This window comes from Lemur catta, chromosome 15, assembly GCF_020740605.2.
Source record: "Lemur catta isolate mLemCat1 chromosome 15, mLemCat1.pri, whole genome shotgun sequence".
In the NCBI taxonomy this organism is placed as follows: Eukaryota; Metazoa; Chordata; class Mammalia; order Primates; family Lemuridae; genus Lemur; species Lemur catta.
The window spans coordinates 27200903-27226241 of record NC_059142.1 but is presented as its reverse complement, the minus strand read 5'-3'; the positions used below and the strand labels follow the sequence as shown (position 1 = coordinate 27226241).

General features: G+C 37.0%; 1 protein-coding gene across 1 annotated transcript in view; it reads left to right on the top strand.

The window, feature by feature from the left end:
- VMP1 (vacuole membrane protein 1) overlaps positions 1 to 24454 on the top strand; it is a 111674-nt gene extending 87220 nt beyond the window's left edge. Inside the window, exons 10-12 of the mRNA XM_045525624.1 lie at positions 3073 to 3134; positions 20906 to 21008; positions 22076 to 24454. Of these exons, the coding sequence (XP_045381580.1) occupies positions 3073 to 3134; positions 20906 to 21008; positions 22076 to 22219 (309 nt within the window). The 3' untranslated portion in view covers positions 22220 to 24454. The remainder of the gene's footprint in view (positions 1 to 3072; positions 3135 to 20905; positions 21009 to 22075) is intronic.
- The last annotated feature ends 885 nt before the right edge of the window (positions 24455 to 25339 follow it).

Here is a 25339-nt window from a genome sequence, read left to right as displayed (position 1 = left end):
AGAGTAACAGCTGGAATTTGAACCCAAGTCTTTAGGCTTCAAGACTTTTGGTGTTCTTTCCATTCCTTTACATTACCTTCTTAACTATAGATTATTTATGTGATCAAGGAAACTAAATGTTTAATGCCTGCTATTAATCAGGACCTATTCCAGGTATTGCATTGGTTATTTTATTGTCAAAACAATCCTGTGAGGTAGTTATTATCCACATTTCACAGATGAGGGAACTGTGTTAAAGAAGGTAAAATACTTGTCTAAGGCCCTAGAATTCAAACCAAACTCTGTAAAGATAAAGCTCATTCCTGTACCTATGTAGAAGCAAAAAAAATGAAAGCTAAATTCTGTTTTCTGAAAGGAAAGAATCTGAGTTCCTTCTCTAAACTAAGATCATGGGCTGTGTTTGCTATGTTCCATTGTATCATAGTGACATACTTCGTAAAGGCATGTTACTTGATGTACATCCAGATGTAGCTGAGAGTAACAAACATTTCTCATTCCTTGGGTAAACAATACTAGTAATATAAACATTTTAACCATTTCTGAAATAATAGAGGGGAAGCCCTCCCACACAGACTTTTCTGTGCTCTAATAGTAAACCTGTCTCCTCATCTGCTTTTCTTTCTTGCCTTTTTCCTTAGCTTAATGTGAGACAGCCTTCTTTGATAAATGTTGTTATTTTTATTGATGTCTTGCTGTTAACTTTCACTTAAAAAATTCAAATCAGTTCACCTATAATCTTAGATCAGGAATTCTCCTTCCACTAGACAAGATCAAGTCCTCTGCATGTAGAAGGATCCTTGTAGATATTGCCTTTCTCCCAAATAATAAAGAAAGTTAACACACTAATTTATTTTACTTCATGTACCATATAACTTACTTAGCATGAGTATTATTGATTGCCTCTCTACCTTCCCATCCACCAGCATATACACGTACATGAACTATAAGCTCCAGGAGGGCAGAAATTTTTGTCTGTTTCACTGAGGTATTCTAATGCCTAGAATAGCATCTGGCACATAGTAGACACTCAATAAATATTTAATAACTGAATCTAAGATTCTTCTTTTCAGTGAAAGACTCTTTTTTTTTTTTTTTACAGATGGTTTCTTCTCTGTTCATTCTGGCACCATTAGTTCCCCTACCCATATCTCTTTCTTTTCTTCCTACTCTGCCCTATCCCTTGTTTCCTCTGTACACATGGTTGAAGGGGGGGCTCTTTGGTGGTCTGTGCCTTTTGTTTATTTAATAGAATCCCCACTCTGATCTCTAGCCTGAAAGACTCTGAGACACATTCTAAAATGTCTGACACATTTTATGTCTTGCCTAGAACAGTGAATTTTCAAGCTGTTACATATAAAAAGAAAATCTTGTTTTGTTTTTGAGCAATGAAATTGTGCAATTATCTGGGCATTGGTTTATTTTGAATGTTAGGAAATGACGGTAGGAAAAGCTCATGGTGGTGAAATCACTGAAAGGCAAAACCATTAGCCCTGTTGATTAATAAAAGATTTATAGCTCTGAGTAACTGGCTTTTGGTATGGGCCCCCATATATTAATGCTTTTTCCCTATACTATCTGTAATACTTGCCTTATTGGCTTCATAATATTCATGCACCAATTGTGTAACATTGCCTTAATAATCTTCTACCTGAAATAATAGGCTTTAGTCTAACTCTCCTACTTTCCTGAGATTCCTAATGGTTGGATAAAAAGACTATTATTAATTATTTTGTTTTCTTCCCCTCCCCTTTGGTTACATTGACTAAAGTAATTATTTAGCAAACAATAACAGAACACTAAAGAGTTTGTTATCAGGAATTTAGAGAGAGAATCCAAAATTATTCATACTTAAAGCTAAACTTAAATTATCACCTTCTTAAATCTGTAATCATACAATTAAACATGACCTTTCCTTTCTCTGAACTTCTATAACACATTGTTTGTTTTTACCACTAATGACATTGGTAATTTTATATTTTAATATATATATTTTTGTACTACTACCTTTCTACTATTTGTAGAAAAATTAATAAACTTCTTCAGGGCTTTGAAGAAGTGTCCTTCTCAAATTTGTGTTCCCTGAAAACTTTTAACAATGTCTTATATTATCCATAGTAAGTACTTTACGTTAACATTTATTGAATTGAGATGAAAACATTTGCTACCTGTTAGCCACTAAAGATATCTTTGTGAGTGATGTAAAGTAGCTACATTTTTATTTAATGGAGAAGAGTACCTCATTAACATCAAACTGAAAATGTCCCAGTTCTGATAAGGATCCCTTCACCCTAAGCCTGAAAGGCCAAGCTCAACACAGGATCTGGGAATGGAACTTTCATGGTACTTCTATAAAAACTTTCCAGGAAAGATGTACAGTCTTTTCGTTATCTTCTGGATTAAATTTACACCCGTCATCGGGGTAGGGTAATCAGCTTTAATTTCAGTGGTGGGGGCTATATGGGAACCCATGACTTCAGTTATATACACAATTCTGAGATACATAGGATTTGTAAATGTCCACTATTTCTTCCCATTCTTGGATTTGGTGACTCATATTTTCCCTCAGATATGATCATGTATTGTAGCAAGAAAAGAGCTGTGCTTAAGCAAAAACATCTTTAAAATACAAAGTGAACCAGGCAAGATGGCTCATGCCTGTAATCCTATCACTTTGGGAGGCTGAGATGGGAGGATCACTTGAAGCTAGGAGTCTGAAACCAGCCTTAGCAACATAGCAACACCCTGTCTCAACGAAAAAATTTTTAAATTGACCAGGCATTGGTAGCGCACTCCTGTAGTTCCAGCTACTTGGGAGGCTGAGCCAGCAAGATCGCTTGAGCCCAGGAGTTTGAAGCTGCAGGGAGCTATGATCACTCCACTGCACTCTAGTCCAGGGAACAGAGCAAGAAAATAAATAAATAAGTAACATTTGAATTACATAGTGTCTTTTATTTTTAAAGAAATTTAAAAATTGCAATTAGGGGCACAATCTCGCCTTTTTAGACTGTTATTGGAAATGTAAATTTATATTGGTTTTTCTGATGACTATTTTAACTGGTGTTTTCTTTACAGAAAATTTTTGTTATAATAACATTCAGCAAGCACATAGTGGAACAGATGGTGACTTTCATTGGGTGAGTAGTTCTTTAAGAACTTATATTAACATCATCACTGTTTCAATGGGAGTAAATATGTAGAAGACTGAATGAGAATTGAATTTTTGAGATTGCTCTTTTATCGTTTGAGAAGCAAAAATCTTTTGCCCTGTTATTATTAATTGACTTTCTTGTCCTATAGCAGGGAAGGATCAAGTTCAAGTTATCCTTTTTAAACTGTAAGCCATACATATATCAAGTCATGTAATTCTTGATTTAAAAGAAGCTTTGGGGTTTGAATCTACAGCCCCTCCAAAGAAATAAGAAATGCTTTTATATATAAAAGACGTGTGTATCATTACAGTTTAATGGTGCTTTAGTACGATGCTGTGACTTTTGGCCAAAATTGGATGCCAGATACACAGTTGTGTTTAATTTAAATATAAATCTTACATAAAATTTTAGTATTTCATTAAATAAGGCATGATAAGATGGTATAATATTAACAAAATATGTCAGGCCTCTATTACTTCATTAGAGAAAAATTAGATCATTTTAAAAGGGATAAACTGTCCAACCCTTTTATTTTTGGGTTTAGTTTTAAGAAGTGAATAGGCTGGGCATGGTGGCTTACGCGTGTAATCCTAGCACTCTGGGAGGCCAAGGTGGGAGGATTGCTTGAGGTCAGGAGTTTGAGACCAGCCTGAGCAAGGGCGAGACCCCATCTCTACAAAAAATAGAAAGAAATTAGCCAAACAACTAAAAATAGACAAAATTAGCCGGGCATGGTGGCACATGCCTGTAGTCCCAGCTACCCGGGAGGCTGAGGCAGGAGGATCACTTGCACCCAGGAGTTTGACGTTGCTGTGAGCTAGGCTGACACTACGGCGCTCTAGCTCAGGCAAGAGAGTGAGAGTCTGTCTCAAAAAAAAAAAAAAAAAGAAGTGAATAAAATCAGTTTTAACATATGATTTAAAAGACAATGTCACAAAATTGTTGAGTTCACTTTGATAAAACAGTAAGGAAAAGACCCATTTTGTTTGGCTAATCAAATTAACTTTCAGCTGGAATATGAATACTGTCAGGTATTAACATGAGATAAAACCAAAAATTGGGGGTTTTTTTTGCTTGTTTTTTTTTATTATTCATGTATGATTTTTTAATTCATTATTAAAAGATTTTGAATAAGATTTCATTTAATAGTACAACTGTCCCACGGTGGAAAAGGGTCTAGTTGAAGTGCCTTTTGTTTAGTTTTAACACAAATCTTTATCTTAAAAGACACTTAGAGAATAAAACATTTATGAAAATTTTTGTTGTTTAAAAAAAATTGCCACTTGGTGATGAGTTTGCGAGTATTGGTTTTATTATTCTTTAAACCATATAGTATGTATCATATTTACTCTTTTCTATATCTGATATGTTTTATAATAAAATAGTTTTTAATAATATTTTCCAGTTCAGTTTTAATGCAATAATTAAGGAAAAAATATATTCTTGACAATTTACTCAGTGAAGCTAGTCATTGGTTTTATTAATTCCTAAGCTTCCGATTATAAATGTGGATTATAACTTGCACATTAAAATTTAATTATTCCAATTTTTTGCTGCCTGAATTCTTACAAATAAAGTGCTTTAAACATTACCATACATTGCATTCAAAGACAAAGAAGAAATATTCTTGTCCCCCTTTTTTTAATATAAGGAAAACATTTCATCCATTCTTAGAGATTACTGCTCCGTCTTGAGAGAATTCTAAAAGGACATATAGTTAACTACCACACCTACCCACGCATTGTAGAGCTCAGTGAAAAGCAATACCCACATTGTTTCTTTGTCCTTTTCCCATACTAAACATTTATAGAAGGATGTTTTTCAACTATGTCTGGATCCTCACCACTATCTTCTTTTGTTTCCTCAGCCTTTGAAGTTTCTAAGAAGTTAAATTACTTAGGTGCCTATTTCATCTACCCACGTTCAGTTTCATTGCCTTCCAACCTGTTCACCATACTTCAGTCAGTAACCTTTGAAATTTTAATCTGGATATGACACCACCACTATCCTCACCTCGCAGGTCCTCCTCTTCTTGAAACTCTTCCCTTGTTTTTCCCTTCATTCTTAAGAAAACATCAAAACTCCTTAACAGGGTTTATAAAGCTCTGTGTGATCTGTCCCTTCTAGTTTTCTCTGTTCAAACCACTTTGTCCATACTTGAGTAGTTGAGTCTCCCACTACTGGTCTTTGCTCATGCTTTTTCCTTTGCCTAGTTCAAGATTTCTCAACTTTGACATTATTGACATTTTAGGCCAGGTAATTCTTTGTCATGGGGAACTGTCGTGTGCATTATAAGATATTTATTTAGTACCATCCTTGTCCTCTACTCACCGTATGCCATTAATAATTACCAATCATAACAATCAAAAATGTCTGCAGACTTTGCCAAATGTTGGGTGGGGGCAAACCCACCTCATTGAGGATCACTGGCTTAGGTAATGTCCTTTAGCTTTCAGCTATTACATTCTCAGAAACCCTTCCCTGACTTGATCACCTACTCTCTTTACCAAGGACCTCTCTTCACCACAGTATGTACTACATGCACTTAGAGTTGTATTTTTATATTTATGTTTGTGGGTATATGATTACTGTTTTTTCACTATTAACCTGTAAGCTTCTCAGTGGCAGAGGCCATGTTTATTTATCTATGATAGATAGAAATAAAAGTGCCATTAAGCTTGGGCCATTGTAGTTAAGTTAGAATACCTTATGTTTTTCAAAATCGGTAGTTTCTTTTCTCCACTAGCATGGCCCCTCAAAAAAATTCCAGTGATCCTTTCCTCTTAAGATGGTTTTGCATAAAGTTATTCTGATATATTCAAGACCCACTGGATTCAGATTTTTTGTTCAATTAGATGATGTCATATTTTAAAAGTTATTTTCAGGAGAAAATTATGTTAGAATGTCTTGATATCCTCATCTTTTTTCCTGGTACTATCTACAGGGATTACTGCAGCTTCTTTTCTAGATAATGTATTAAACAGTAGAAACATTCAGACTTGGCAAGTGATAGTAATGCTTTATTATCAGATGCCAAAGGGTATCTTTTTAGTCTTTGTCAGTAATAGCATTATCTTTTATTCAGATTCTCCAATTGAAGGTGACATTTCTTTTCGTACATTTTGAAGTAGGAAATGCTTTTGAATATGTGTTCAAATGAAAATTAGTAAGTAGACTCACCACATCTAGACTGAAGATGAAGTTAAATGAAAAGAATGAATTTTAAGTAGACTTAAATTTATAATTTCTATCATAGTAAATAGATTAGTAATTTATTTCAGACAAGAGAAGGCAAACAGTTGGATTGGCTCACTAGACTCATTGTTGAGTTGAACTGAAAGTACTGCCTCTAACTTGCTGTGGAAACATTCTCCTTCAATTGTTAGCTCTCCCCTTCACACTGCTTAAAACTCTAAATTGTATAGCAAATCATCAAACTAAACTGGTAAAGTTTGGAATGCAGTCTCTTGAAGGATATTTAAAACTATGCTCCCACAAATAAAGGAGTGATGAATTGCTATACTAGAGAAAAAAAATCAAAAGATAAGAAAAAAGCCAGCAACAGTTCATATTTAAAATAAACTTATGAGATACTAAGGCAAGGAAGAATCAAAAATGAATCCCAGGAGTAAGGACAGCTAGGGAGTGGTATAATGAAAAGAGCACAGCCTTTGGACAAAACACAGCTAGAGTTGAATGTAAACTCTGCCACAGGCCAGTTATTTAACTTGTTACTGCATTCACTTCTAGTTGCTATTCTTTGGAACATGTTTCGAAAGAGTAGCATTTCTTCTCCAGTTCAAGAGGCCACTGATAACCTTTCCAACCCCAGTCAAAATGTGAAATGTCCTGTAGCCAAATATTTTATAGTTTAGTTGAAACACACTCATATCAGTGAGTTAACATTCCAAAGCTTTGCCTCAAGTTTAATAAAGTGTTCTTAAAGTCTCATTTTTCAAAGTTTCTACTGACTGTAGATGAAAAAGTAGACTTCTAGGTGACTATATTGTGTGCCCTCAGGGAAGATGTTGGGAAAGCCTACCTCCCCTTAAAGAAAGTACCCATCTTACTTTATTCTTTGATCAGTAAAATGCCTTTAGCCAAGACAAAGCCTTTCATCAAAGATTATACAAATAATTCTTGAGGAAACTATTTTTTGAACATAGTAGGTACTTTGTATATATATTGTAATATTTATTATTAGTTTACTTGTAAGTATAGCCCTGCATGATAGGTATTTTCCTCCAACTGGAAGAAAATTAGCCGAGAGAAGTTATAAATATTATAAATTATTTATATAATTTTTATTTTATTTTGTTTTTTAGCTACAGCTTCTGGAATGAGATATAATTTTTATTTTCTTAATAGTTTCATTAACTTCATAAAGAGGGTATCATACAGTATGTAATCCTTTGGGACTTTTCACTTAATATATTGCTACTGTTGTGTATTTCTGAAGATTATTCATTTTGTCTACTATATATTATTACATTGGGTGCTTGATTATTCATCTAGTTTCCCAATAATGAACATCTGGATTATTTCCATGTTTTTGCTGTTTTGAACATTGCTTCCACAAGTATTTATTAGTGAAAGATAGTTGAAGATATAGGAACGAGCCTGAAAGAATGATAAAAAGGACAACTCAGAAGCAGGAAATAGTGAATAAAAAAGAGAGATTGGATATAAGCAAGATACTTCAACTTTTGGTTTTGTGTAGGGCAAAATTTGGGCAAACTCACAACACAGATGTACCTGTGGCATGCCAGGCTAAGCTGTTTGCTTCCCCCACAGGTAGCATTGAAAAGATGAAAGAATTTCTCTTGACAGTTATGTCTCTGGTGATCAGGTTTAATATTAATTTTTACAGAGGTTTGAATGCTATGCTGATGCCTGCCCCAAAGGGCTTCTATTCTCAATGTAACTATGGAGTGGTCTACTTAAATATGATACCCTAAATATGCCTTTGGCCTATGGTATTCTTAGTACAATATGTCATTGTATGACAGTCCTAAAGTCCCAGAGAAAATATAGGCCCTATCCCCAAATTTTAAATTTAAAGTTCCCTTCTCCCAATTAGAAATTATAATTAATAGATTTATTTCTTGGACAGTTCCAGAAAGTAGCTGCCAGTGTCATTAGGTTTGGGGAAGGTATCTTTATTGGTCAATCAAAAGGTTAGTCTAGTTATATATGTAAATCTGAAAAGATATAATGAATTAGTCATACATTCTGAGAGAGGTTAAAATATACATAATAGCCTTTTGGTTCATGGTTTGTTTAGAAGGTGTTTGTCTGAAAAGTTTCTCTAAAAAGATTAGGCATGTATTGGAGTTTTTTACTCTTTGGTATCCTAGGTTGAATTAAGTCAAGGGATAGAATCAAAGACCAGAGAACTTTCAAGCTCCAAAGACAGTACATTTGTTATGGTCTTTTTTTTTTTTTTTTTTCAATTACTATTTAAAACTAATTTTTATTTAATTTTAGACTTTCTCCAATGAGAAAGACCTGTACATACTTCTCAAAGAGCATAACCAAATCTAATTTTAAAAAGCATGATTAAAATGACATGTTCCGGTATTCTCACCAAATAGGGGATGAGAATTCCCAGAAAATAACATTAAGCATATGACTCGCAACAAACCATATGCAGAACATTGGCTCATTGTCAGGTTGCCAGGGTCTTATTGGAAGACAAAGTCCCCAGTTTTACCACACTAGAAAAGTTTCCATAACTCAGTCATTGAACTTGAGGACTGGGGGATGGGGTTGGCTAGAACAGGGACTTTTTACCAGATACAGAATGTTCCATGCTCTTCTTCGTTGTCTCCTATTTCTGAGTTAACTTGATGTTTGACCTCAGAGTCAGGCTGGCCTGTGGCAAGAGAGATCATTTTAACCAGTGAGTAATTAAATACTTGAATCCGAATGTTGTTTCTTCTTTCTCACTCTATGGCAAGCGGTCAGAGTGAGCTATGTGAGCCTGGACTTTTTCTTCCACAGAAAGAAAATCTATCCTTTTCATTTTAAAATATAAAATGGTCCATATACTTAATTCTCTTTGACTTTGATCATTGTAAAATAATCAAAAAAAGGTATGGAAGTGTGGAACATAAATGTGTATTATCTGAAGAAAAGGGTAGAGTTTAAGGTTTAACATAGGTGTTAAGACCCCAGCTGCTGAGACACAGTTGTACATTCTGATTTTAACATTAACCTCCTTCTGCAGTTTAGGAAAACTCCTTTCTCTTCATGTTCATGGTAGTTTATATATCCTTCTCTTTTGACACTTGGCCCTTCTATGTTTTTGTTATAAATATTTATTGACTAAATGAATACATTCATTCATTAAATAGGAGAGATCACTGTATTTTAGGCTGAGGGTAAGACTCTATCTAGTAAAAAGCTAGAGATAGAAAATTCAAATGACAAAAGGAAGGATGTGGGAAGGAAATTAACATTTAGTAAGCACCCACTGTACCAGATGCTTTACATAAATTTTTATTTAATATCCATAACAAGGCTGGGTGTGGTGGCTCACTGATCTGGCGTAGGCAAGAGGATCCCTTTGAGGTCAGGAGTTTGAGACCAGCCTGAGCAAGAGCGAGACCCTGTCTCTACCAAAAATAGAAAAAATTAGCCAGGTGTGATGGCCCGTGCCTGTAGTCCCCGCTACTTGGGAGGCTGAGGCAGGAGGATTGCTTGAGCCCAGGAATCTGAGGTTGCTGTGAGCTAGGCTTGATGGCACGGCACTCTAGCTTGAGCGACAGAGTGAGACTCTGCCTCAAAAAAGAATAATAATAATAATGTCCATAACAAAACCGGTGAGGTTCTATCACTGCGTAGATGGAGAAACCAAGGCATAGAGAAGTTGAATTCATGTAAATGGAGATAGGATCAAGAAACAGGGTAGATTCGTTATCTTCTTTAACCAGTTCTTCCTTGAAAACTGGAGTGAAGATTCCAAGATTTCTTGAGGTAGAGAAGGGGGACATTGAGGGAGCACTGTAGAAGGCAGTGAGGTAATTTGCTGAGATTTGGACCAGAGTTCTAGTTTCAAACAGCTGCTATGTGAATTGAGAGGGAGTCAGCATGAATTCTTTCTGTCTACTCTCCTTGTCCACATGTGCATCCACCTGTGCACAGCTGTAGCTAGTTACTACTGTTGTAACTTTCATTGAGAAATCTACTGGTTTCTATACTATACATTTAAGTGCATTTTTTTTTCCTCCTCCAGCATGCTTCTGGATTGAGTTCCTTGAGGGCAGAGATCATGACTTTTTTTTTTCTGTAACCTGCTTGTATTTAGTGATTTTCTGCCTAACTTATCTTTGGAATAACTAGATTATGCCTAGGTAAGATTGAATTCCATTCAATACTGTCACTTTTTTTAATCCTCTCACCGTGGTGCCCACTTTCAGTGATCTCCAGGGCAATAAGCTTCAGTGCCATCTCACGTTAAATTTTAAATTCTGTAAACTCTTCTTTATTCTTGACCTTTGGGTCTTCAGCTCCCTATTGCTGATTTTTCACTGTTAGATCTCAGTGAGTATTCAAACCAACTTAGATCTGTCACTGTAAAAAGCTGCCACCAGGCCGGGCGTGGTGACACACCCAGCTACTCAGGAGGCTGAGGCCTATCCCTTGAGGCTGGTAGTTCAAGGGTATAGTGCACTATGATTGCACCACTGCGTTCCAGCCTGGGCAACTTTGCCACCAGTCTGTCATTTTCTATAAATGAAATCAGTTGATTTTTAACAGGGTTTTGTTTTGGCAACTAATCGGTTTTACTTGGTTGTTATAGACCACTCCTTTAGCCTTTAGCTCTGGCCTCATCATTAACATAAATGCCTGCTTGGCTGCTGCTGCTGCTCAAGTCTTCCTTCTGACGCAAGGCTGGTTTTGTTTTCTAGAGCTTCTCTTTAATGATAGCATATTTCAAAGACTAGCTGCTAATTATAAGGTCTTAGTTCCATTCTGATTCTTATAGAAAACAATTCCAAATGTTCAAAAGCAAGTGCGATTTCAAATTCTTTTGTGACAAAAACATGCTCTTAGGCAGTAGCAACAATACACCTGATAAAATACACCTGGATAAAACAGTGGTCTTCTCCACAGCCAGGAAGAAATGAATGGTGTCATGTGTTCATAATACGACTCAGCACACAATGTACTAACTCAAGTACAAAAGAGGTTTTAATCATTTGAAAGGGGCACAGATGTGAATGAAATCCAAGATGTTTTAATCCCACATCCTGAGGTTGGATCACAATGAGTTTTAGAAGGTGCCAGAGACTATATCAGTCCAAATTTGTATATATGAGAAAGCCTAGATTTTCTATTACAGAGTATAATTTTCTTTTCTTTTCTTTTCTTTTTTTTGAGACCGAGTTTCACTCTGTTGCCCTGAGTAGAATGCTGTGGCATCAGCCTAACTCATAGCAACCTCAAACTCCTGGGCTCAAGCGATCCTCCTGCCTCAGCCTCCCCAGTAGCTGAGACTACAGGCACACGTGCCAGGACACCCGGCTAAGCTTTCTATTTTTAGTAGAGATGGGATCTTGTTCTTGCTCAGTCTGGTCTCGAACTCCTGAGCTCAAGAGATCCTCCTGCCTCAGCCTCCCAGAGTGCTAGGATTACAGGCGTGAGCCACCTCGCCTGTCCTAGAGTATAATTTTCATCCTGAGTTTATGTTATGTTGGTGTGCTCTTCCAAGATACTGGGATGTAAAGGAATTTGATTTGTTTTTCTTCTCTTTCTTTCTTTCTTTCTTTTTGTTTTTTTTGTAAAAAGTCCTTGAACTTGGAGAAAGGAACTTGATTTCTTGATTTGGGTGAGCTAGCACATTTCGTATCCAAAGCAAGTAGAATGCATCAGTTAACAATTTTTTCTTATAATATCAGTTTCAAAGATTCATACTCGATTCATTTAAATGGTAAAGATAATAACACTTTAATTCCAGGCACACAGGATTGCTAGATCCTATTTTTACTGGATTACATATGTTGATTTTCATTTAGCACTAGCTGATTTACTTATTCCTGGATTAATTAGGTAACAATTGGTGTCTTTTTTTTTTTTTTTCCTTTTTTCTCTCTAATCTCTGAGGACTGGAAAGCTATAAATATTAATGAGAGACAGACAGCATGATGGCCTTTGACTTCTTCAGAAAGATTGCATGATAAACTCACCAGCAACCACCCTACCCTTTTTCTGAGCAGTGTGCTTTAGGAGGAAAGACAGTTTCATGTGGAGGGTAATCTATCTTTGTTTAATCAGGCTGGAGTCTGAGGTCCATTCTGAGTCACTATGAATAGAGCTCTAGTATTGGTTAGTCCCCAGGGAAACTGGTGGTTAAATACTGTGAGAATCTTTATCTGACAGGAAATGACAACTCATTAAAATACTAGCCGTTAAGCCTGTTTAGATCACTGCCTAAGGGGTGGGGAGGAAAATTTAACTCTACGATGTTTGACTAAAATGTGCACATTTCTGAAAATAATCACTTACAAGACTGTTACCAAGAAAGGGAATTGCTAGTCCATCCTGCTGCTGAACTTATACCACACCCTCATTGTCTCCTGTATATAGATGACAGATCAGCAACTAATGGCAGTAGGGTGGGGAAGGGTTTTTATTTCATTCCTGAAATATATGCCCTGCTGGTACCTTAAATGTAAAATTAAATCTCTTCTGCAGAAGAGTCTTGCTTTTAGTTAGAAGGAGGACAATTTTCTCTTTAGGGCTCTACTACTATGCTCCTGGGCCAAATCTCAGTTGATAGAAGAATGCTCTGGGGTCAGAGAATAAATTTGATTAATTGATTTACATACAATGGTCCTCATTCAATCAAGAAAATTCTAAAGGCCTTGATATTCATTTGGAATGTAATTAAAATTTATAACTGTGGGCACAGGTTTTCAGTCTCTTGAGGTTTGTCTATCCAGATTCTTAAAGGCTCTCTTTATAGTTGCCCATTAGAAGAATGAGAGAAAAGGAGACATCTCATGTACATTTTTATAGAAATGGCTTTTTTTTCTTGCGATGTATTACCTAACAGTCTTGCATTGCATTGGTCTGCTAAGCCTCAAGATGTTTGTTACCTTTTGGGAACAAGGTATATTTGTAACCTTTGTAGTTCAGCCTCATGGTCGAAACCAGTGGTCTCCACCATCAGAGTGGGACTAAAGTAATAGAAGTTCTATTTATATTTATTTTTATCTATTTTCCTTTTTGTGTATTTTTGTAATGTATATAATAGTATTGTGGTAACATATATAAAAATTATTTGGCTCTACATACACTGAGGATGTAGCTGAGGTCTGATGGGCACTCCTTCAATCCATGTCAGAAAATCACATGTCAGAGAGAGTACAAAGATAGTCTAAGGAAAGAGGGGGAGTTCCACAACACAAAAGAGGCTTACAGTGGGCCCCATCTCGATAATTTGTTCACTTTTAACTTATTGTAACTTATTGTGTTTTTCCTGTACCACATTAATCAGATTTATAGGTGAGAATTTCTAGTTTAACCCTCACAAAACAGACAAGTGGCTTGAAAAGGTTCTTTCAAAGAAACTCCAGAATGATTGGAGATAATACAGTCATACGTGCTTAACGATGGAAATACATTCTGAGAAATGTGTCCTTAGGTGGTTTCATCCTTGTGGGAACATCATGGAGTGTGTACTTACCTAAATAGTATAGCCTACTACACACCTAGACTATATGACATAGCCTATTGCTCCTAGGCTACAAACCTGTACAACATGTTACTGTACTAAATACTGTAGGCAGTTGTGACACAATGGTATTTGTGTATCTAAACCATAGAAAAGGTACAGTAAAAATATGGTATAAAAGATAAAAGATGGTATACCTGACTAGAGCACTTAAATCATGAATGGAGCTTACAAGACTGGAAGTTGCTCTGGGTGAGTCAGTGAGTGGTGAGTGAATTTAAAGGCCTAGGACATTACTGTACACTAATAGACTTTATAAGCACTGTACCCTTAGGCTACACTAAATTTATTTTAAAAATTGTTCTTTCTTCAATAATGAATTGACCTTAGCTTACTATAACTTTTTTACTTCCTAAGGTTTTTTTTTTTAACTTTTTGACTCTTTTATAGTAACATTTAGCTTAAGACACAAGCACATTATATAGCTGTGTTTTATTTATGTCCTTATTCTATAAGCTTTTTAGTAATTTTTTTTAACATTTTAACCTTTTTTGTTAAAAACGACACAAGGGCCGGGCACAGTGGCTCACGCCTGTAATCCTAGCACTCTGGGAGGCTGAGGTGGGAGGATCATTTGAGCTCAGGAGTTCGAGACCAGCCTGAGCAAGAGTGAGACCCTGTCTCTACTAAAAAATAGAAAAATTAGCCCGGCGTCGTGGCAACATGCCTGTAGTCCCAGCTACTCGGGATGCTGAGGCAAGAGGATCACTTGAGCCCAGGAGTTTGAGACTACAGTGAGCTAGGATGATGCCACTGTACTCTACCCAGGGCTACAGAGTGAGACTCTGTCTCAAAAAAAAAAAAAAAAAAAGGGAAATTGAACACCCCTCCTTTAAAAAAAAAAGAAGGAAAAATGACACAAGAAGGCACAGTGGCATATACCTATAATCCCAGCTACTCAGTCAATCCAGGAATTTTTCACCTTCATTATAATCTTATAGAGCTGCCCTTGTGTATGTACTCTGCCATTGACTGAAATGTTATGTGGTGCATTGCTATACTAATTATGCATTCACAAGGAATAGCAAAAAAATAATTGCAGCATTGACATTTCACTGGTTCCTAGTATAAGCTTTTCAGTGGCCACATTAGGAGGTAAAAAGAATGACAAGCTAATCAGATTCTCAAAAGCCAGCTAAAAAGTTTAGAAATTATCGAATCTTAATAAAGGACAAGCCAGGCACAGTGGTTGGCACCTGTAATCCCAGCTACTTGGGAGATTGATTTGGGAGAATTGCTTGAGGCCAGGAGTTCAAGACCAGCCTCAGAGATACAGTGAGACCTCCATCTAAAAAAAATAATAATGGATAAGTATATAATATGCCTTGAAATATTACCTAATGATGGCACAAAATCTATAATAATTTGTAATACATTTAAATTTTTTATTTTATCTTCATTTTATCCTTTGAAATTTATATTTGTGTATTTTACTATGTGCATAAGTAACCTAAATATGATATATACACACATACATATCTCAAAAAATGTTTTTAGACCATTGTTCTAGCCTGCTTTGCCCTTAAAAGCTACTTTTGATGCTTTCAAAAAGAGTGTCATCAGTAGTCTACTTCAAAAGATTTCTGTTATGCTTTCTGAATTACAGCAGCAATAGGATTGAACCGTTTTTCCCTTTCTTTTTAGTAGTACCCCTGACCTGAATCTTCTCCTAAAAACATTTTTTTCATTTATAAGCTTTCAAGGATATGACTGATTATATCTTGAGACTATTTAGACTTTATGAATCATCAGAGAGATGTTAAATAACCCAACCTCAAAGTACTGCACAAATGATGAAATAAAGGTACAAACCGTGTGCCCATACTTTCTCCTAAGAAAAAGGTCTTAGCCTCCTTACTAAGAACCCATATCAGACAGTACATTTTTCAGGAAAGTGGGTGTAACTTACATGCTCACATTCATGCTAAGATCTTCAAAAAAGTGGTTGAAAAAAGTGCAGAGCCTACATTAAATTAAAAATATACTTTATGAATACCTGTACAATATTCTTGGGCATTTCAACTGATTAATCTCGAAGTACGCCCTCTGTAACTAGGGTTAAACAACAAGACAAATCAAGATGTTTTTTAAGTTCATTTCTTTCTGTGTTATTAAGCTCAGTGTCTCCATTTCATGAAGACACATGATAATGCAAAACACACACCTGGATGAAAAAATTAAAACAGAATCATCAACAGTTTAAGGAAAATTTCAGATCTTCTAATAGCAAGCCCTAGCTTGATGACTATCTTCATCATGGAGAAGAAATTCAAAGTAAATCAGGTGGCGTGTTTTCCATATCTGGTGAATCAACTTGTTTGAAATTTACACAATTTGAAAAGAGTCCCTTGAAAAACAGGAATAATAATGACCCATGAATTCTAGGCGTGCTTGGAATGGGTGTGTGCTCCATATTAACCAACAAATGAAAATTTAAGCATTGTGAAAAACAGGAGTAATCACCCCACCCACTCCCTATACAACCTCTGCCAATTGTGATACTTCCTCTGGAAGATTTTCTGACGTTGGTGGATACAGAGATTAGTGCAGACCTTTATAATGAGATTATGAGGAGAGTTTAAAATAAAGATTTCTTGTCAGATAAGTGATTTCCAAAAGCACAGTAACATATGTATTAAAAAAAAAGTGATAGAAAAATAATAGGTTTTGTTTGCAAAATGATCAGAGCTCTTGACAGAATTTTTCACAAACATTATTTTGAATGGACTTTTTAAACAGTATTTAAGTTTGCAAAGAAGTTTATCTTGAGTCTAGTTATGTAAACATAGGAAAGTATCATTCCCATGAAACCAATTTTGAGCCCCGAGTAGGTTTGGAGTTTTGTGGGTTTTTTCTTTAATTTATAAAAATATTTTGTTTGCATTTCTGAGGGTTGTTTTTTTTTAAATCATTAACTAAAGTGCAAGAATTGTTGTTAAAATAATTTGTTGGATTTTTTTTTTTTTGGTTGTGTGATCATAGCTCAGTGCAGCCTCCAACTCCTGAGTTCATGTGATTCTCCTGCCTCAGCCTCCCAAGTATCTAGGACTATAAGCATGCACTAACCACATCCAGCTAATTTTTTAAAAATTTTTTGTAGATACAGAATCTTCTGTGTTACCCAGAGTAGTTGTGGACCATGCAAGGACCTGGGTTTTGTTTGTTTGTTTTAGAGATGGGGTCTTACTGTGTTGCCCAGGCTGTAGTGCTGTGGCTATGTTTTATAGGTGTGATAATAACAAACTACAGCCTCCAATTCCTGGGCTCCAGTGATCCTCCTGCCTCAGCCTCCCAAGTAGCTGGGACTACAGGCACGAACCACCACATCTAGCAGACATTTTTTTTTTTTTTTAACTTTTTTTTTGGAGACAGAGTCTCACTCTGTTGCCCGGGCTAGAGTGCCATGGCATTAGCCTAGCTCACAGTAACCTCAAACTCCTGGGCTTAAGCAATCCTTCTGCCTCAGCCTCCCAAGTAGCTGGGACTACAGGCATGCGCCACCATGTCCAGCTAATTTTTTCTATTTTTAGTTGTTTGGCTAATTTCTTTCTATTTTTAGTAGAGACAGGGTCTCACTCTTGCTGATCTCGAACTCCTGAACTCAAGCGATCCTCCCACCTTGGCCTCCCAGAATGCTAGGATTACAGGCATGAGCTACCGCGCCCAGCCAGAAATTTGTTTTTTGATGTTACATTTGCTGTTTGTGTGTGCCAAGAATAAACATACGAATATACTGCCCACTAAGATTTTTCTGCCCACCATGTTGAAGGTCAAGTAAAAGCAAATGAGATCAACTTTTTTCTTTTTCTTAAGGCTTTCTTACCTAGAATAAGTGGCTATTTACAAGGCTAGTTTATTTTAGTCTAACAGTTGGCTAAAAAATAGTTCTGTGTGTGTTTGTTCTCCTCCTACCTTATTATACCACAAAATTGTAATTCTTTGAACTTAATCAAAGCCTAATGGCAGGTAGAGGACTTCATTCACTCCCTATGGATTGAGATTTGAGTCCTAGCAAGGTGCACAGGATTGCTCTGAATTTAATAGCTTTCAGAGAATGGTGTTTAGGCTATTTTCTAAGACAACTATAGAAAGCAACTGAATTGTGACAGAAGTTCTCTCTCATTACCCTGAAACTTGAGGATGGCCTGCATGGTGGCTCACACCTGTAATCCTAGCACTTTGGGAGGCTGAGGCAGCAGGATTGCTTGAGGCCAGGAGTTCCAGACCAGCCTGGGCAGCATAGTGAGACCCTGTCTCTACACAAAATGTTAGCTGGATGTGGTGGCATACACCTGTAGTCCCAGCTACCCAGGAGGCTCAGGCAGGAGGATCACTTGAGCCCAGGATTTTGAGATTGCAGTGAAATACGATGATGCCACTGCACTCTGGCCAGGGCAACAGAGTGAGACCCTGTCTCGAAAAAGAAAATAACTTGAGGAATGAGGTTGCAGGCTGGCATTACTGTTTGCCTTAAATGTTTGTTAAGAGTGACAGTTGTAATTTCAGTTTTTATCTAGTTCATTACTAAAATAGCATTAGTGATAATTAAGAAAAGTCTAATATAAGAGTGCTTTGTATAAGCTGAGGTATCAGTAGCCTAAGCCATTGTTTGTAGAGATAGAGAAATGGAAATAGAAGTAACCAAAATTTTGATGAATACATAATAAAAGGTTAAGAGGATCTGACAAATAATTGGCTAGGTAACACTGAATACCTAGATTTCAAATGTGTTAACTTTTAGATTTATTCAAATCATGTGGCATTTGCTCATGATATTAATAGTTCTGGTCAATACATTGTTATAAAAACTTTTAACTCCTCTGTTTTCATCTATTTTCTTAGTCTTTCATGGGAATCTGCATAGAGACATCTCCCATACCACCAAAAACTCCCCAAAGCATGTAATACATAACAACTTGGTAAATTAATCTCAGCATTAGCCCCAAGATAACATTGAAGTTATACATCACACCAGACACAGTAGCTCACTCCTGTGATCCCAGCATGTTGAATGGGAAGATCGTTTGATGCCAGGACTTCAAGACCAGCCTGGGCAACATAATGAGACCCCATTTCTACAAAAAAAAAAAAAATTAATTAATTAATTAATTAATTAGCAAGGCATGGTGATACACCGGTAGTCCTAGCTCCTCAAGAAGCTGAGACTGGAGGATCACTTGAGCCCAGGAGTTGAGGTTACAGTGAGCTACAATCATACCACTGCACTCTAGCCTGGGTGACAGAGTGAGACTTTGTCTTATTAAAAAAAAAAAAATGAGAGGCTGGTTCAATTGATTGTTCACAGTTACAGATAAAACTCCTTATTCTACCCTTTACTCCCTTCTCAACTACTGTACTTGACCAATCATAAATAAATAGCTAGATAGATAAATAAAGAGTCAATGAGAGCGAGACTGAGACTGTAGAATGTGACTTTACCACACTTCTCCATCTTTGATGTCTTGTAGTCTAATCTGTACAGCCTCCACCTTTACCATATATGTTTGTTCAGACCTTTTGGTACATCCTTCATCCTCATTAAAGGATCTTTCTGACAACTTCACCCCACACTGATCTCTTCTTTTTCTCTCCAATTCCTTTAGTATATATCTTCTGTAGCAAAAAATTTAGTACTGAATTGTAAATTCTTTTGTACACAGATCAGTTCCTGTTTGTGTGTGTACTCACGCATGTTTTAAATCCACATAATGATTGTAGGGATGGACTATTCCTTGCAGTTTGTTTTGGGTTTTTGTTGTTTTTTTTTTTCATAGCAACTATTCAGTGTCCTTGGACACTGAATAGGGAGGGACTCAGTTAAGATAATAGGATCAAAGAAAAGTATCAGCCAGGAGTTAAGAATTTGTTAGCTTCTGGTAGATATAGTAGCAAAAAGATTTCTCTTCTTCTACTCCTCTGCTTTTTATTACAAAAAGCAGTAACTGAATTGTTCTAGAAAAGAGGTGAAGTTAATTTAAATCAGTGTACTTAATAGGGACAACATTAGGTGCTGTTGTAAATACATAATGGAATACCTTTTGCTGGCCCTAGGAAAGAGTTTGGGTTTATTTACCTTTTAGCCCTAGTGTAACAGATGATTGAATAAAAGGTACAGAAAATAGACGTGTTGATTTTCTAAGTAGCCCCAAGTTACCATTTTAAAAATGCCTGCAAGCCTGTCTAAAATAGAGCCTGGTAGCCTACAGCTGCCAAACCGGTTTAACAGCACTCCCTCCCTGTATTCTGGGTGAGAGGGAGCTCCGAGTACATAAATTTATCAGAGATCGCTATCCCAATCATCTCAGAACAAGTTGTTTAGTAATGTACTGGAGTTTCTGTGCAAACCATCTACCATAAACCATGAAATGATTCAAGGTTCACAGCTCCTTCTTTGTTCCTTTGTTAATCACTGACTTCTGACTAGTGGGAGGTGCCTCCCAAATTTGCTAATGCATTCTTTTTGGATAAGGATGACGCACAGATTGTCCTAATAAGGACTTAGATTGAGAAAGGACCGCCCCCTCTGAGAAGATGGGACAAGTCAGAGAGAGGGCGGGCAGTTTCTTTTTTAACTAGGGATGACACAAGCATAAGTCATTTCCTTATTAATCGGTTCAAACCAGTTCTTACAGGAACTGGTGGTGATAAATGTGGAACTTCTCAGAAGTCATTCATTTTATTCTTTGTACCATACAGTGTGCAGTATCAGCTGAGCTGTCCTCACTCTGAGGACTAACTCTTACGCCTGAAGTGGCTCCTGATTTACAGCTCTTAGTTTCTCCCAGACATGTTGGTGGGAGAGATTTTGCTCCTTTAAGGAGTTGTTAGAAGGAAGAATTTTTATCCACCAAAAAGAGTAGACAGGCTTTCTGCAGCTCTCTGTTGTATTTTATTCCTCTTTCTATTCAATCCCTGCTTTTTGAGTCCAGGCGGTAAGTGGATTTTTGTTAACGTTTTTCCTGCTTTTTCTTTCCAAATGTATCTTTTTTCTTGGGCTACTGTACCCTGCTTCCAGTGCTGTCCCCGGCATAGGTCCATCTCTGCAGAAGCCATTCCAGGAATACCTGGAGGCTCAGCGGCAAAAGCTTCACCACCGAAGCGAAATGGGCACACCACAGGTGAGACTTTATTCTGGTTTCTTCTCCCCGCTGGGCAGTTTCAGGCTGAAATTACAGTCACTGCTCTCACTCGCATTTTTAGGCAAATAGAGTGAGGTTTGTTGGCCAGTCTTCCTTAACAGAAGTTGAGGCTCTCTGTGTATACTCTGCTGGGAAATTTGTCTTTGTCTTAAACCGGAAAGTGTAACTTCTATTTTGTGCATCTTCCAAAAACAAGGGTAGCGCTAATGGAAAATAATGGTTCTGTTATGTAGAATGAGTTGTAGCCTTGATCTTAAATGATTTATTAGTAGATAAACTTCCTGTGTAGACTAAAAAGTTAAAAATTACAGCGTAACAAAGTATTAGACTTTCTGAGGTAACTTGAATATCTCCCTTCATTTTCGCTCTATTTTACTTTTCAGCTATGGGAAAATGATCTTTTTTGTTTTTTTACAAACTGAGGCTCTTAACATAGCTGAACTTTAACTTAAACTAAGCCTGTCTTTTCTGTAAACAGTCCTATGGCAAAGGGAAGTGACTAGAAGAGGATGAGTAAGCAATAACCTGAAATGGGAAACTTGAAAGAAGCACAGTTGTTTTTTTAATGGCCTTACCCTCTTGTGGCCCTTTGCTGCCCTCAGTTGACCAACCATGACCTCAGAAATAGATTTATATTTTAAAAACAGCTAATATTGGAACAAAAATTTTTAACTGTCTTGACAGTACTCAGCAAGTATCTGCATGACGACTTCAGAGAGTAGAATTAATCAAAGGCTTTATTCTTAGGTCATAGTTAAAAAGAAGAGATGACCTCACACTCTCCCCCATTCTAAAGTCTATGAATCAACAGTCACTTTACAGCCAACAAATGAAACCTTGATAACCGGGATAGCTGAGCGTACAAAGGCCTTGAATGTAGGCGTTAGGGTATCTGGGGACACATACTTTTCATGTTTAATTGTTTAGACTATATCAATTATAAGCTTCAAGTTCTCATTTTCTTTAAAGTGTTACAGATGATCCCCTTTTTACTACCGAACTAATGAAGCCTTTCTCCTTGCATTGTTCTGCATTTCTTCCCGCAGGGAGAAAACTGGTTGTCCTGGATGTTTGAGAAGTTGGTCGTTGTGATGGTGTGTTACTTCATCCTGTCTATCATTAACTCCATGGCACAAAGTTATGCCAAACGAATCCAGCAACGGTTGAACTCAGAGGAGAAAACTAAATAAGCAGAGAAAGTTTTTAACTACAGAAATTGGAATGGATGGGTTCTGCCTTAAATTGGGAGGATTCCAAAGCAGGAAGGAAAATTGCCTTTTCCAACCTGTATCAATTTTAAAAACTTTTTTCCTGAAAACAGTTTAGTCCATATTTTGCACTGACATACTTTTCCTTTGTGTGTTAAGGTAAGGTATCCACCCTCAAATCAATCCTCGTCGTATTTCATTAGGGTGGAATGTGATATTCAGCAGCAAACTTAACAGAAATTGGCCTTCTATTTGTTACTTCTCAAAAGGCCCACATGGTACAATTAGAGTATTCCCACCACACAAAAAAAGTTCCTAAGTATGTTAAATATGTCAAGCTTTTGAGGCTTGTGACAAATGATTGCTTTGTTTTTCTAAGTCATCAAAATGTATATAAATTATCTAGATTGGATAACAGTCTTGCATGTCTATCATGGTACAATTTAATATGCTGTCCTGCCCAACCCTTCCTTTCCCACCCTCAAGAAAGGCCATATGATGCATTGCACACCCTCTGGGGAAACTGATCTTTAAATTTTGAGACAGTATAAGGAAAATCTGGTTGGTGTCTCATAAATGAGCAGACACCATTTTTTATTCTGTATATTTAGAATGAAGTCATGAAAAAACTTTATAAAGACATCTTTGATCATTCCAAAATTGTGTCCGTTTTCTTGAGCGTTTTGGTTTTTTACTTCCTTTTAGCTTCTACCTACGGAATGGCAGCCTTGCCAAATCCACCTACAACCAGGATTTCTTAATTCTTCCTTTATTTGCATGAAAGAACCACCACCAAGGCATCTTTTGTTATGCTGAAATTGGGTGGCTACACACTGCTAAATGGCACCTCTGGGATTGGCCTAGCCTGGGGATTTTCTTGGTTTTGAAAACTGGAGAGGAGAGGTGATGATATACAAATCAAAGGACTTTGGAGAAAGAGATTAGTATTTTCAATGATTGTTTTTCTAAGCCACGCTTTCTCATATGTGTTAATTTTTGCTAGCATGTACTCTGGTTTTAACAAATTTACTTTCATATGTAACCCGATTTTCATACCTTTCTGTAAGTGTTTTATTCTTAATGTGATTTTTTTTTTCCTTTAGGAAAATTGATACTGACATTGTGTCAGAATAGAATTGGGGTTAAATCTCAACAGGCCAGAAATGCCTGGTTTGTTTTACCAAATCCTGCCTGAATGTCTGCTTGTTTTGCCTACCGTCGTGACATCTCCATGGCTGTACCACCTTGTCGGGTAGCTTATCAGACTGATGTTGACTGTTGAATCTCATGGCAACAGCAGTCGATGGGCTGTCTGACATTTTGGTATCTTTCATCTGACCATCCATATCAAATGTTGTCATTCAGACATTACCCAGCATCATGGTTTACAGTCAGAAACTCTGGTCCTTATGTCTAGTGGCACTTAGACTCCTTTATGCCATGATATTGCAGCAGTATTGACAGAGTATTTTATGGGAAATTGGGATAGTGGCCATGACCACAACTGAATAAATAAAGGACAAGTAACCTGCCTTGTGAGTTTTGAAAAGATTATACTTTTTAACAATCTTTCCCTGCAACCCACCAGGGACTTTGTATCTAGCAGTATAAAAAGCAGTACTCAAATGCTTTATTCTAAATAGATTCACATTAACACAATATTTTAGATTCTTTAGAGAGTTAGTCTGAGTTCCTACGTAGGCCTCTAATTGTGTTTCATCTCCTTCACCTGCATTTTATTTGGTGTTTGTCTAAAGAAAGGAAAGAGGAAAGCAAATATAAATTGTACTGTATTTTACTAAATCCTTGGGGTTTATTGGTAAATTGTTTCAGGGTAGTATATTACAAAAAGAAAAACTTTGTTTTCTAGGCTGAATGTCTAATTGATAAATACATTTGACTTAATGATGACCATTTATTCACCATCTTGCAAATGAATTCACTTTGAAAACAAATGAAGAGCAGCTCTCCTGCTTTCCTCCTTTAAGTGTTCAGGTGTGGCACGCTCAGATGTTCCTGCTGGATTCCAGCTGGAGCAGTGTGATACCCTGGGGTTCAGTGGTTGGTTTGTTTGCTCCTTTCTTGTACTTCTACGTGGCTACATGATCCCAAAGATACACAGTAATTCCAGCTGATGGAGACGAGAAAATTTGCAAGCAGATGGTTTGATATTACTGTAAATAAAAAGAGGGCCTGGGAATTCCGATTCCATCTCTGCTTTGTATAAGTCTCATTTTGTGCCTTACACATCAGTGTTTTTTATCATGTTCTAAGTGACCCTCAAGCAGTATAATATGTCAGCAGTTTACACACTTAAGAACAGACGAGCACCTCCCTTAAAACAGACAATGTAATGTGGAAAAGTGCAGTGTCCAGTTTTCCCATTGTTTCCTATATTCTCTGCATGTGTGTGCATAATCTGGAGTGTGGGGCTTGGAAGAAAGATTTTTAGTTTCATTTGGATAGTGGCCACCTTATCCCCATTCTCCTAGAATCTGTAAAAGACAAGGCTAGAATAAAGTTCCTTAAGTACGCTAGTTAACTGTTGAAGCGGATGCATCTTACAGAAACAACCTCAGCCTGTGTCCCCAGTGTGCTCTCTCTGGTGTCTGTAGCCTTAGTAGGACAGCACGAGGCTCTTCTGTTTTCACTAGTCATTCAACAGTGACTTAGGGGATGCATTCGCCTATGGTCCCCCATGGCACACATACTGGAGGGTAGTGGGGAGTGACTCATTGAATACAAATCATGCACTAGCCTGAGGGGCCAAGGCAGGAGGATCCCTTGAGCTCACGAGTTTGAGACCAGCCTGAGCAATGGCGAGACCGTGTCTCTACTAAAAATAGAAAAAAATTAGCTGAGCAACTGAAAATAGACATAAAAAATTAGCCGGTGTGGTGGCTGACGCCTGTAGTCCCAACTCCTCCTAAAGCAGGAGGATTGCTTGAGCCCAGGAGTTTCAGGTTGCTGTGAGCTAGGCTGATGCCACTGCACTCTAGCCCGGGCAACAGAGTGAGACTGTCTCAAAAAAACAAAAACAACAAAAAAACCAAATCATGCACTAGCTAAATAAAATAACCAGTTGCCCTCCTGTACCCACCC